Here is a 14947-nt window from a genome sequence, read left to right as displayed (position 1 = left end):
CTTACCTAGTGCTGTGCCTCGCATACGTAGTGTTTGGAAATGTTCACACTGATATTAATTTTGTAATTAGCCAGACCTTACCAGAGTTTAGTTGTTTACCTTGATGTTTAAGTCTTCAGGTTTGTTGCTAATGTTTGACAGCCGAGCCTTCCTTGGTAAGCCATTTGATGACTGTAGTTTGAAACTACAGTTGGTTTCATAGGCTATGCTTGCAACAAGTCAGGGGTAGAGTTGGGTTATCTTCTTTCACTCTTTCCCCATCACTGGCTCCCCAAATGGAGAAGGTGCAGAGTCTATGGTCTCACCTGTCCCCTTCCTATCTCCCCTTCCATCTCTCTTGCCTTCCCATCTGCTCCGTTTCTTCGCTTCATTCTTTTCGTTTATTCTCTCACTTGTGTTTCTCCTAAAGCAAAGATGGGTGGTGGGTCAGCTCTTCACAAAAGTGATTCAGGTCTAAAGGTTGCCCATAAACTTTATCGCAGTCAGCACTGTCTCCTCACTGGGCCCCCAAGCCACTCCTTCCCCACATGTCTTATGCTCCTGTGGCCGGAAAGTGCGGGGTGATTTACTGTGATCTGGGAGATCCCTGAGCAGGGCACTGTTAGCATCTGCCCAGGGCTGCTTGTTGGTTTTCGGATTTTGTTAAGTCCTGGTTGTTCACCGCCTAACCTCATCCAAATCTTTGCATCTATCAGCCCTCTGTGAGTACTTTAATAATGCTGTTTTGGGACTGTAAGTACAGTACAGTTAACCCTTGAAGAACCAGTGTTTGGGGTGCTCAACTCCTGCACAGTAGGAAATCTATGAATAACTTTTGACTCCCTAAAAACTTTACTAATAACCCACTGTTGACCAGAAGCCTTACCAAGACACATAGTTTGTATCCTGTATTATATACTATATTCCTTTAAAAAAATTTTTTTTTTACATTTATTTATTTTCAAGAGACAGAAACAGCACAAGTTGGGGAGGGCCAGAGAGAGAAGGAGACACAGAATCCAAAGCAGGCTCCAGGCTCTGAGCTGTCAGCACAGAACCCAATGGAGGGCTCAAATGCACAAACTGTGAAATCATGACCTGAGCCGAAGCCAGATGCTTACCCGACTGAGCCACCCAGACGCCCCTGTATCCTTATAATAAAGTAGGGGAAATAAAACATTATTTAAAAATCACAAAGAAGAGAAAACACATTTACAGTACTATACTGTATTTATTGAAAAAATTCGAGGGGCCCCTGGGTGGCTCAGTCAGTTGAGCATCTGACTCTTGATTTCAGTTCAGGTCATGATCCCAGGACTAAGGGATGGAGCCCTTACGTCACGCTCTACACTGAGCATGGAGCCTGCTTGAGATTCTCTCTCTCTCTCTCTCTCTCTCTCTCTCTCTCTTCCTCTCCCCCCCCCCCCGGCTCTCTGCCTCTCTCTAAAATAAATACAATTTTTAAAAATTAAAAAATAAAAAACAGTTTGAGTGGGAGCGGACAGTTCAAACTAATGTTGTTCAAGAGTCAGCTTCAATTCTCTGGCTGTGCCTGGAAACTGAGGATTAAAAATGAAATTCTTTTTGTTAAGATACTATTTTTTTAAGTATCTCTGTACCCAACACGGGGCTGGAACTAATCAACATTGAGACCAAGAGTTGCATGCTCTACCAACTGAGCCAGCCAGGTGTTTCTTGATAGTAGACACAAGTTTAACTTTTTGTAGGATATTAGTTGCAAATAAAATGAAAGGAAACAAATGAGTTATAAGAGCAACTAACACTTATAAAGAGCCTGCTGAGTACCAGGTACCAGTCTAACTACTTGGCACATATTAACTTCTTCCGCCCTCATTATAAACCCGCACAGTGGGCGGGCATACAGGCATCATCGCTTAGTGATTAGGAAACTATCTACTCGCAGGTGTGATTGCGTGACTTCAAGTTCAGGGAAGGCAAGGATGCTGTGGGCTGGGATGGAAGGAGAGAGCTTCGTGAATAAAATGGGAGCCCACTGTCCCTCAAAGGGTGTGTTATTGCTACACTATTCTTAAAAGAACGATGAGCTAACAATTGTTAATGCCTGTGACCAAAATAGCTCTCAATTTATTATGCAAATAGAGTTTTATTTCAGTATTATAAAATTATGACATTGCATACAAATGCCCTTTAGATGACCTGAGGCCATCCGTCCCATCAACCCAAAGTAGCATGCGTGTTACCTAGATCTACACACAGCAGACACAGACACATTGTGTGACAGCTGCCTATCACCCCCTCTATTTTGTCCTTTTTCTTTAATCAAGGTTTTTTTTCTTCACTGTGAGTTTTGTGACTTCTTTCGTCATTGGAGATGCTGAAATCAAAGTCCAAGGAGGTTAATCAAGAAAGAACATTCACAAGCCCCTGATGGTATTCATGCTAGATATCTGGTACAAATTTTAGCTTCAATTCCCTTTTTGGAAATGTTTGCTTTGGGAGCACATTCTACCGAATGAAGAGACTTTCTTTGAAGGCCTACATTTTCGGTGTCTCTAATGCGAAGAGGATTTCTATAGCACACTTTTCCTAGTTATTATTAGTAACAATAAAATCATAACAAATGTCACTATTTTTGGTGACTCAATAACCCAGATTACAAAGTCAGTGTATCCCCAGGTACTTCTCTTTTATGTCATAGAATATATACGATCTGAAAACAGCTCAGTGGCCACGTAGTTACAGATGGTGTCCTTGGCACTTAATAGTGGGACTTTTCCTTTGGTTCCTTCTGGTGATACACACAGTGGAACAAAAACTTGGAAGCTTTATGGGGCACCTGGGTGGCTCAGTCGGTTAAGCGTCCGACTTCGGCTCAGGTCATGATCTCACGGTTCTTGGGTTTGAGCCCTGCGTCAGGCTCTATGCTGACAGCTAGCTCAGAGCTCAGAGTCTGTCTTCTGATTCTGTGTCTCCCTCTCGCTCTGATCCTCCCCTGCTCACGCTGTCTCTTTCTCTCTCAAAAGTAAATAAAAGCATTTAAAAAAAATTTAAAAACTTGGAAACCTTAGGTTTGGGTGTTGATCTCATTACAAAGAAAAATGTTTCACGTTAAGCTTCCTGCTCATTACTTATTAGGTAGCCGACCACGTATGTATGGACAGAAGGGTAAGTGTCAGAGGACAACTGGTAAAATTAGCATTCACCCGTCAGAGAAACATGGCGTGGATGTCTTCATGCTCAAAAATCTCACACTGGTGATGGTAATGAACAGTGTGTAGTAAAACATAACAGCTGATTCCTATGCAGGGAGGGCATAGATATGCAAAGAAGGGACCGTAGGCTGATGTGTACAATAGTGCAATCCAGGGAAAAGTGCCACCGGGGGGGATTATTATTATACTGCAAGCTTTGTGATTTGAATGTGATACAAATGAATGAGTCGGACTTGGCTTTGTGATTTTTTTCCTATGCTTATATAATGAGAAAATTATCTCCTTCAGGGTGAGACTTATAAATATTAGCTTAATATGGTTCATTAATTAAACATGTCAGAGTGCTTATCTAGCATAAACCTAGGGGACTCTCCGTATCCGTTTTGTTTTTGTTTTTGTTTTTTTCAGAATGAAAGTGCCCTTGTGAAAGAAAAAGAGCTGTCAATCGAACTTGCAAACATCAGGGATGAACTTGGTAAGTAGGGCATTGAAAACGAGACACCTAAAGAACGTCTTTTCCTGATACCTGTGAACGTGTAACAAAAGCAATTATGTGTCCTGTAATAAGCCAGGCCAGAGCTGCCTGGAGAAACGAAGGATCTCACCCAGCACCGGGGTGGCTTGTGGTGGCCTTGCAGGGAGCCGTAATTCTTACGTGGCTCTTGTTACAAAGACAGCTTCCTAACAGTTCACAGAGGAACTAATCTGGCCTCAACTCTGCTCTTCGCAGATGGCGGCACATACATCTGTCTGCGTTGTGTGTGCTGCGACCTGAGCCCCTCCGTTTCAGCCCCCCTCCCCCCACCCCACAGCAGGCAGGGCTCCAAAAGGAGCAACACAGCTTTGCTGGGGAACACGCGGTGCCCTCTGCAGTAGATCTCCGCAGACATTCCAAGGCTCACTGCCACCATCCACCTTGCCACGGTACACTCTGTGATTTAGAACAAGACCAGAAACACAAGCCCGGGTGGATTAAACGTGCTAGGGTATTGCTCGGTCTGAACCACAGAGAGCTGGCAAATGATCCCCAGATGATCCTCAGACCTGGGGGGTGTCCTGGAGATGGATGGGCATCCACACTCTAGGCCAAAGATCAGACCGCATATTTTCCACATTCCGATTTCTCGATCTCAGTTCTCTCTTGAGGTCCTGTTACTGTGTTGCCTTAGGAATCCATCAGCAAAGGTAACATTAGCCTGGCCTTCCTCTTGGCCCACCGTCTTCTCTTTACCATGAGTGTGTCTCTTCCATCTGTTATGGTCCTGGGTGAGTGAAGGGACTTGGACAGTCCCGGCCATCCCTGCATCCCTGGCATGTGGCACAGTACCTTTCCTCCTGACCAACTGTGCATGTAGACACGGAAGCTGAAAATGGGCCTTCCCTGGGGAACATGGGCCCCATGGATGTGCAGTGGACAGCAGACTGATTTCCAGACACAGGGCCCCCCTCCTCTTCTTCATTTTTCTCCTTTTTTGTATAATTGAGGGTTTTTTCCTTCACTGTGAGTTTTGTGACTTCCTTCATCATTGAGGTAGGTCAACAGTGGGCTTTTCTCCCCTCTAAGTTAGCCCCTGTGGGAGAGCAGAGCATAACAGCTCCTCCTTCCCAGGCTCACTTGTGTGTGATCCTGAGCAGCGAGATTTGTGCCCCGCACCGCCCGCCATCCCTGGATGAGGACCCCCAGTGCATGAACCCAGAGTAGGTTTCCTGAGAGAGGCCGGCCAAAGGCACAATTGTTGTGTTTGTAGAGGAGCTCCTGGGAAGCCTCAGGCCACAAATGTGCATGAAATGAACAGGTTTTTAAGCTTTTTGGGGGCGGGGGAGAAGAAGTGATAGCACAAGCGTGCGTGCACACAGAGGGAGAGGGAGACAGAATCCTAAGCAAGTTCCATGCTCAGCGCAGAGCCCGACATGGGCTCATCTAATGTCCATGAGATCATGACCCGAGCTGAAATCAAGAGTCAAGATGCTTCACTGACTGAGCCGCCCAGTGCCCCCAAACGGATGAGTTTTTAGATTGTTCTGAGTGAATGGTTCTGGACATGGGCTTTTGCAGGCCAGTGACCCAGTTTACGGTAGGGCCAGTTGGCTTACCTCTCTCCCTCTCCAGTGCCTTTTCATAAAAAGGAAAGTCAGTTAAAGAAAATAATGCTGATAAAGCAGCCTGCAAAGGAGACTGTCATAATAAGCTGTGTAGCACCTTGAATCAGAAAATAGAGGACAAATCTTGCCTTGTCACCTGAATTCCTCCCCGGAAGGATGTCTGCACCCCCGTGGATGAGCTTTGGATTTGGGGTGGACACCCTGACCTACTAGTGAGGGCGTGCCAAATCCAATGCCACGTCCCTCCGTCCCTTCCCAAAGCTTCTGAATGCGGCAGGAACCACACAAGGATTGCACTGAGTTTTTGTGTTCCTGTCTTATTTGATGTCTGCATTACTGCTAAGAATAGAACCAGAAGTCATCTGCCAAATGAATAAACTGTGGGGTGCGGGGGGAGGGCAGAAGACCTTGGCAGCCCCAGGGCCAGGGCCATGCTCCCCCAGCACTGGGCCCAGCGAGCGCCTGAGCCACTGGAGGGCCTGTGTTTGTGGGAGAAGGTGGACAGCACACTGTGGGCGTCTACTGTTAACTGTAAAGGCCACAAGTTCTGGCCGCTTAGCTTGGCCGGCAAGGAACACCCCTAAAGGGAAAAGAGAATTAAGCTTTTAAAGCCGACTTTTGAATGATCATCTAGAAAGAGAGATGGGCGGTCCTATCTCCTTCCCAGCACCCCTACCCTTATTTAGACCGCTGTCCACAGAGTCAGATGAGGGCTCCTGGAGATGGGGGCTCTGAGGGGACCATGAGGGGCTGGGGTGGGAGGTAGCTAGAATTTCCACATGTTGTGAATTCCGACCTGGAAGAGGAAGAAGGTGCAAAGAATCAGAAGCATTTACTGCATATCCCAGAACAGGGCTGGCCTGTTCCCCAAATCTAAAAACTGCTGCTCAAACTTTTCATATGTGTTAAAAAATGCTGCCCTGAAATCTACCAGTACCTGCTCGTAAGTTGTTTACATCTTGCTGTGAAGCAATGCAGTCAAAGGCTCCTAGCATCTGGCCAGAGTCACCGTGACCTGGGATTCTCAGCGCTGGTGCACATTAGAATCACCTGCATTGCTCTTTAAACTAATGGTTCCCGGTACCTATAAGGTGAATCAAAATATTTGAGGTTGGGGCCTAGGCTTTTCTTATTATTATTATAAATATGTATTCATTTTGGAGAGAGAGAGCATGAGCAAGGGAGGGGCAGAGAGAGGGGACAGAGGATCTGAAGCAGGCTCTGCACTGACAATAGCCAGCCCGATGTGGGGCTCGAACTCCCGAACCGTGAGATCATGACCTGAGCTGAAGTCAGACACTCAACATACTGGAGCCACCCAGGCACGCCCCTCCCCTCCCCAGGCTTCCTTTTAATTTAATTCCCAGATGTTCATGAAGTACAGTGAAACTTGAGAAGCAATGAACTGCATGGAAGGAATGAGGATTTCAATTTGGGTCAGCGACAGGGAAGGGGCAGTAGGAAATTTGGGGTAAGTCTGGGAGGATGCGGTCCCCCAGACAAGCCCTGTGGGCAGCCTGAGAACCCAGGTAGAGAAGCCCAGGAGGGAGGGAAAGGGTGCAGAAAGGAAAGATTCAGAGGACAAATTCTACCTGCGCTAAAATTCTCCATAGCGCTGGCCTGGCTCCCAGAAAAAGGGAAGGAATATCATCTTCCTTCCTTCACCGGCGCCTGTCAGGCTGCAGGGCTGTCAGCCTCTGAGCCCGCTCCCAGCTGGGGTAGATGGGCTTTCAGGAACCAGCCACAGAAAGGAATCCCCTGGTGTGTTTGCTGACACACTTCATATTTACTGTACGTTCCCAACTGTGACATGTCTGGTGGAAGGAGCTACAAGCAGAATCTTGTAGAAGGTGTGTATTTTGAATGGTACCCCAGTCAGAGATTTTGATGTGTGTTACCCACGCCAATGAAGAATCCTGATTATAATCATTTTTAAGTAGAACTTGCTGGCAGTTGATTTACAAGTAAACTTGGAGGACATCTCCTACCGAGCACCTACTGATGCCTGCTGGCCCACTGCATTGCCCATTCTGAACACCTGTGGAAAGAAAAACCATTTTTTCCCTCTCTCCTAGTATCAAAAAAACAACTTTTCACAATGATCACTTAGTAATGATAAAACATTAAATCATGCTGGCACATTAGAATAAGCCGCTCCTCTCTGAGCACACAGATTTGTCCCAGGTTTTTGATTTGTTTTGTTTTGTTTGTTTGTTTTTTTGCTATCTGCAGTTTTGTGCAAATTACTTGTTTCCTCTTGTGTCATTTTCTTGGAAAATGTGTCCAGAGTGTGGACAAATAATTCAGAATTTTGCATTTGTTCCAAATTCATCTGTATGTGAAAGATCCTTGATTTTTTTCTATAAATCAAGATAAAAGATCATGGTGGATTTAATCTCAGTGTAGATAAAGAAGAAATTCCATCAATATTCCTCCCCCCCACCCCTCGCCTCTTTCTCTTTCTCTTTCTCTCTCACACACACATATCTGAGAAGAGACACATAATACCCAATTAGGTCCCAGGGTGTAGTTCTGGATGGAGCATTTTGTGGCCTAGGAGGCGTGTCCTGTGGAGTGGCTAAAATTGTCATCATCTGTGTTATGTCATATGTGGATGTGGAGGCAGGGATCTCTGGTCATCTGCTTGAAAACTTCTCATGTTCAAGTCACCCTTCAGGGACAATGGCTTTTACCTTGTGTTAGGAGTTGGCCTTAATTGGGTCTGTTCTTCGAAAAGCCAAGCTACCGTGATAGTGGAATGAAGGGCAATGTAGACCAGAAGCCTGCACCACATCCACGGGGAGGAGGAGCGAAGATGCTAGAAATAGGTGTCATGTTTGGTTTTTTAATCACATTTTTTTTTAATTTCCAGAAAAGGTAGTTCTTAAAATATGAACCTCACCTTTTAAATGCAGTGGCATTCTCCAAATTTGGAAGTCAGTTATTGAATTATTGAGGCGTCGTGCTTATATTTGTAAATGCTGAAATGGGTTCATACGATGTTCCTCCTAGAAGCTGATTATTTTCTTTCAAGACCTTAGGCTTCAAGTTGTTGACCACCATCAGGTGGATGCTCATGGTCCTGTGTCCAGCAAAGCTGCCTTATTAGGAAAACTGAGCCTTAAAAAAGCATGAATTAAAAAAATATTTATCTGAATTAGATGAGCTCCACCAGAGAGAAAAACATAGGCACTGCTGTATCTAAGGGGAGCCTTCTGGAACACGCTCCCCCATGCACTGCTGTTCTCCCCGCCAGCCCACAGGTCCCCTTCAGATGTACTTGCAGACTCGAGCTGGCCGGACACTAACCCCACTGCACGCATTACCCCAGATCCCTGCCTCGGGTGTGCTCAACGCTGTGACTGTCTGATCTGGTGTGAAATTGCCTCGCAGCTTCAAGGTTCTCCATCACTCCCGCGGCCCCTCTTCTGGCCTTATTTCCCTGCCCCGCCCTCCAGCCCCGCGGGCTGGTGGACGGAGCTGATTCTGCTTCTGCATGTGCCTTCCTTCTCTTAGACCCTCCTCTCCTGACCTTGTTACAACGTCTCTTCTAACTGTCCCCGTCCCAAGCCAGGCACACGGACTCTATCTTTCTACAAGCCTCAGACTTGAGATGGATCTTGTTTCCTTCTCTCTCCTGAATACTTATACTTAACATGAAATAAAGTTTAAAACAGCAAGCAGCGTTTCACACAGCAATCATTCTGATAGAGTTTCTCAGGTATTATACAGAAAGCTAAATTATTAAATCCACATTTTGATTAAAGTCAGCTTATTGAAACAAAGCCAAAAAAATGCCTGAATTTTAATATAAAAAAGATACTAAAGAATTCTGAGAACTTTGATATAAGGGTGTGTGTGTTTATGTGTATATATTTATATATATATATACATATATATATGTACACACACACATATATGCTTCTGATAGTAAGTGCTGAATTGTTATTTATTATGCTCTTAAGTTCCTAACTAGAATAAAATGTTACAATTTATTTTCATTTATAACTAGCAACACACACATACATATACATACCACTGGAAGTGTATTTGTAAGATGATTTTACCTTTCAAGGTTATATATAAAATGACTTCTAGTTTTGTGATCATAAGACCTTATGTTTATATAGTGCTTATACTTACCAAGCTCTTTTATATGGTATGTCCTATTTATTTATTCGGATGACTGAATGAAGTAGGTGTTTGTATGTTTCTTTTATAGGAAATTGAGGGGCTGAAGGATTAAGTGTCCCTCCTAAGCACATACAGCCGGTCTGGGCAGACTCAGGTCTTTGGCCCAAACCTGGAATTTCTCATGTAGTGTGTAAGCTTATCATGGCTTCCCCGCCCCACCCCCCACCATTTTTTTTTTGTAATTTTTAATTTGAAAAATCAGATAAAGTAAAATAGCCGCCTCTCCCAATTCCATACTTTCCCACAAAACCATAATAGATGTTAGTATGGATCTGTCACAACATGGATTACAGTGTGATTCATTACATAACACGGTGTGATGGTAATTGGCCCCGGGCTGTATCCATTAGGATTGAGCTCAGGACAAATAACAATCTCCCTGCCCCCCCCACAAAATTATAACTTAACCACAATAGAGTTTTATTTCTCTTGTGTAAAAGTCAGGAGGTGAGCACCCAGGGACATCATGGCTTTGCTCTACAAAGTCTGCAGGGGCCCAGGCCTCTGACAGCTGAGCATTCCACCACCGCACGATGGCGGTCCTTCCCTCATGGCCCAGTGGGCCGCCTGCTGCTAAGTCACCATGTCTGTAGTGCAGGCGGTAGGATGGTGGGAGGAATGAACAAAGACACGGAGAGAGTGGGTCGGCCCTCTTCAGGGGAAAGCTTCCAGGATTTACACTTCAGGTTATATCTCACTGGCCAGAACTAAGTTCCAAGGCAAACATCGCCATAACATAGACTGGGAAATGTGCTTTTTTTTTTCCCTGGTGACCTTGCCCAGGTATTGTTACTCTGAAAGAAGGGGAGAGTGTATATTGGGGGCTATAAGCGGCCTGTGCTCTGGGCCCTGATTGCCTCCATCAGTAAGATGGGACTGGGAATAGTCCTGTCCCTGTAGGCGAGTGAAAGCAGAGGATCTGGCCGAGGATTTGGCAGAATAGTGGGGGCTCAGTGTGTTATAATTACCTTACGTGTCAGATTGGATACTGTCTTCCTTCCTCTCACAGCTTTAAAAAGACCCAAGTCAAAATGCAAAACCAAGAAGATATCTCAGAAAAATAACTAATCTCAGGATCACAAAAATATAATGCACATTTTCTGATTTATAAAAATACCTCCTCTCAGCACACCAATTAGAAGGCAGTTCTGTCAGATTGGGGAAAAAAAAAAGTAAGGCACAACTATGTGCTGCTTAAAAGAAACCTGCTTCGAATATAAAGATATAAATGACTTAAAAGAAAAAGGCTGGGAGAGGCGCCTGGCTGGCTCAGGCTGTTGAGCCCCAGAGTCTTGACGATCCCAGGGTTGTGGGATCGAGCCCAGGGCCTGCCCCGTGCCAAACATGGGATCTGCTTGGGGTTCTCTCTCTCCCTCTCTCTCTCTCTCAAATATAAACAAATAAGCTTTAAAAATGAAAGTAAATGGATGGGGAAAAGATATACTATGCCAACACTGGTGAAAAGAAAATTGGAGTGTCTATGTTAATATTATACAAAGTAACCTTCAAACCAGTAGTATTATCAGGAGATAGTGATAAGGGAGTAGGTCACCGAGAACACATAATAATACTAAATATCTATGTACCTAACAATAGAGCTTCAAGTAACATGCAGCAAAAATGGATTAAGCCGAAAGGAGACACAATCAAACCCACATTTAAGTTTAGAGACTTCCCTCTTCTCTCGATATCATTAAAACAAGGAGGCAGAAAATCAGTAGGGATACAGAAGACTGAACAACACTGTCAACCAACTTGACCTAACTGACCTTAATAGAACATTCCATCCGAAAAGCAGAATATACATTCTTTTCACCTACACATGGAATATTCAGCAACACAGACCATATTCAAAAATGTTCACATAAACAACCCTCAACAAACAAAATATTCTGGACTATAGCTGAATTAGGCTATAAATCAAACATGAAGATATCCAGGAAAACTCCAAACATTTAGAAATTAAACAGCATACTTATAACCAACACACAAGTCAAAGAGGAAGCCACAAAGTAAATTAGAAAATATATGGGACTGAATGAAAATAAAAATACAACATATCAAAATCTTTGGGATGCAAAATTCTCTCTGAATCGCCGAGTTGGTATCTTATTAAATTTGCTTGAGAACTTGGAGGAGACCCAGTGTGTACTGTCTCTGTCCTCAGCTCTCTGGCAGAGAGGTGATAGTGTTATTTGAAAGAAGGTTTGAACTAGTAAGTTTAATCTTGCTGTCAGAAATTGGAGCGTGGCGGTACAGCTTCAAATATACTACTTTCTCGGCAAATGGACCGCTCCGCATGGCTGGGTTCTGGAAATTACACACCCCTCCTGGAGGGAAACGATATTAGGTCTGAGCTGGGAAAAATTCAAACCAGTGATGTCAACTGCCGTGATGAGACTTTATTCCAGTGTCATTTCAGTGTTCTATCCCAAACAGGTGCTTACCAAGGCACAGTGGTCATTTCAGTGTTCTATCCCAAACAGGTGCTTACCTGTCATTTCAGTGTTCTATCCCAAACAGGTGCTTACCTGTCATTTCAGTGTTCTATCCCAAACAGGTGCTTACCAAGGCACAGTGGTGCCAAAACCACAGACTCCATTAAATGTACCAGAGACTGGGTTTGGTTGCCATGGAAAATACATTATCAGCTACAGTTTTACCAAACTGCTACTTTCTCTGAGGCCATGATTTATTCCAGTTGGCAGCAACACATTTCTCGATATTTATAAAATACTTTTAAGTCAACACACATAGCACATTTTAGTTATTTTATGTGTGACTCCTTATCATGTCTACTCACTGATGAATAAAGATAATTTTCTTTCCTGATATGTGCTAATATTTTTAAATCTGTGGGTTTCATCCTTAGCTAACCTGAACTGACTGATTAGAATAAATCAGGATACCACCCCCAAACGACCCTGAGGACCAGCAGCTTCTGGAAATTCAGAATCTGCTGTTGCCATATATCTATAAATGTGAAATATAAGATAAACCTAATATTTATAAGTCCAGTATTTAAAGTGTGTATTTAAAGGGCTTTACAAAGCCCTTTCATGTATTATTTCGTTTGCTCCTGACAGTAACCCTAGGAGATAGTAAGGTACATAATACCAGCACTGTTTTCAAGTGGATAAACATTGCCTATAAAAAGTAAATGCAACCCCAAATCACGGAACCATAAGGAGGAGCAGAGCTGGGTCCTCTTGTCTCCTTGTGATCATAGCATGTTGATTTTGCGTTGTAAGATCTCAACTGATATCAATGGAAGAAAGTTTAAAAAAAAAGATAAAGACATAACATGCTATAGATTTAACCTAAACATTGCTGAAGAGCATTTTACACAGTACGTGTTTTAAATGACAGTCACATACAGATTCGGCGAGCATAATCGCTTCCCGCTTGTGAATTTCTCATACGTGGATTCCCTCTTCTTTTGCTTTGTTTCTTTTTTTAAAAAATTTTTTAATGTTTTATTTATTTTTGATACAGCGAGAGACAGAGCATGAGAAGGGGAGGGGCAGAGAGAGAAGGAGACACAGAACCGGAAGCAGGCTCCAGGCTCTGAGCTAGCTGTCAGCACAGAGCCCAACACGGGGCTTGAACCCACGAACGTGAGATCTGACCTGAGCCGATCCAGAGGCTTAACTGACTGAGCCACCCAGGTGCCCCTCCCTTTGTTTCTTGTACCCTGGCTCAGGGCTTAGCGTGGTCAGTGTGGACCACTCACTGCTTCTCTTTATGACCTTGACTGTCCCCAAGAGGGGTACACATTAGTGCGCCAGGAGTAGACGAGGAATGTGGCATGGTCTCTGACTTTGGGGAACTTCTGGGCATTGGAGAGACGGACATAAGCAGACAATTAAAACCCAGCGTACTGAGTAAGGTGCTAGAGGTCTGGGAGCTCAGAACAGGGCCTGTAACCCAGGCAGGGACCCAGGAGAGACTTTTAGGAGTAAAAACAGCTGAGCTGCATTAAAGAAAATGAAGGAGTCAGTGAAGAAGTGATCTCCAGATACCTGAACAATTATAAAAGTAGCATTAATGCGATCATTCATTTGGTCCCTCCATTGGGAAATGGGAAAATCATGAAGACAGGTTTTCCATGTGGCCATCTCCATCTCCAAGAAAAGGAATGAGTTTGTGTTGATGAAACTCTTTAAATTGTTTGTATAAAAAATGTTTGGTATCTAAGACTCGAATGATTTGTCTTTTACAGATTTTTTTAACATTTGATTTTTCTTGTCGGGTGCCATGATGAATTATTCTCATGTATTCAAATAACCACAAATATCTCCAGGGCGATATTCAGGTATTCAAGAGGACTATCAATCTATTTGCTTAATTTGCAGTTTATTTGAACAAAGTAGTCTATAAACTGCAGCACATCGCACGCTTGCGATCCAGGTCACTCTTTTTGATCAGAAATTGCAGTTCTTGAGCCAGGTTTGAGGGAAGTTAATTCTGGTGAAGAAGATGAAAGCCAGACCAATTCAGCACTGCAAGTAATGTAAGGACTTACTCGGTTTCAGTAATAATGAATCAGATCATGATCTCAGGGCTCCTTACCACAACTGTCATTTTAAAAAACAAAACAGAACAGGGGTTGCCTGGCTGGCTCAGTTGGTTGAGTGTCTGACTCTTGATTTTGGCTCAGGTCATGATCCCAGGGTTGTGGAACGGAGCCCCGTGTAGGGCTCCACACTGAGTGCGGAGCCTGTTTGATATTCTATCTCTCTCTCTGTCTCCCCCCCCCCTTCTCTTCTACTTGTGCACTCTTTCTCCCCCTAAAATAAAATAGTAAGTAAGTCAATAAATAAATAACAAAACAACCAACAACAGCTAGTGATGAAGAATGTGGTCAGAGTTTAGCTAATCAGAATGACAGTTCGAGGCGGACAGACCAGGCTGGCCGCAGAGTCTGGCATTTGCCTTGATGCATCTACTTGGTCCAGCTTTTTGTTTGTTTGTTTTCTTCATTAGTGTACCAAGAAGGGCTCTGACTTCCAAGGAAGGACTTTTAACTAAGTTCACTAGAGCTTGATATGAAAACAAAACTACCAATTTATCCATTTACAATGACCAATGTATCCCCTCTTAGGGAGGTCTATCTAGAAAGCTAAAATTCTCTCAGAACAATGCCTACTAGACCAAACTCAATAATGTGCCATAAATAATAATGGCATCTTGCTGAAATAGTCTTGGATGGTCATCTCCATGACTTGTTCTTTTCTAGGACCACAGTTGTCAGAACCTCTTCCTGTGGGAGGAGTTGGAGCCTGTTAGCATCACTTAGGTGCTTGTGCCAAATACCCACGTCTGGACTTTTGCATCCAGCCACATTATAGTACTGGACTTAACTGTACAGAGCAGAAAACAGACAAAACATATGAGGCACCTGCTTCCAAGCATTGAGCCATAGACACTACAGACCTGTGGTCCTTGGAAAAAGGGACACATACTAAGTGGATCCC

The 14947-nt window shown here is 43.9% G+C and overlaps 1 protein-coding gene across 5 annotated transcripts in view; it reads left to right on the top strand.

Moving 5' to 3' along the window:
• Positions 1-14947, top strand: part of MTUS2 (microtubule associated scaffold protein 2) — a 537267-nt gene that overhangs the window by 479061 nt on the left and 43259 nt on the right. For 4 of the 5 annotated variants that reach the window (XM_029936897.1, XM_029936898.1, XM_029936896.1 and 1 more), the window contains one exon: positions 3582-3648. In XM_029936897.1, coding sequence (XP_029792757.1) covers positions 3582-3648 — 67 coding nt within the window. Of the gene's footprint in view, positions 1-3581; positions 3649-8532; positions 8957-14947 lie in introns of those variants that run through there. The other variant, XM_029936899.1, reaches the window with a different exon arrangement.

Source organism: Suricata suricatta, chromosome 4, assembly GCF_006229205.1.
Source record: "Suricata suricatta isolate VVHF042 chromosome 4, meerkat_22Aug2017_6uvM2_HiC, whole genome shotgun sequence".
Taxonomy (NCBI): domain Eukaryota; kingdom Metazoa; phylum Chordata; class Mammalia; order Carnivora; family Herpestidae; genus Suricata; species Suricata suricatta.
This window is presented reverse-complemented; position numbering and strand designations above follow the sequence as displayed.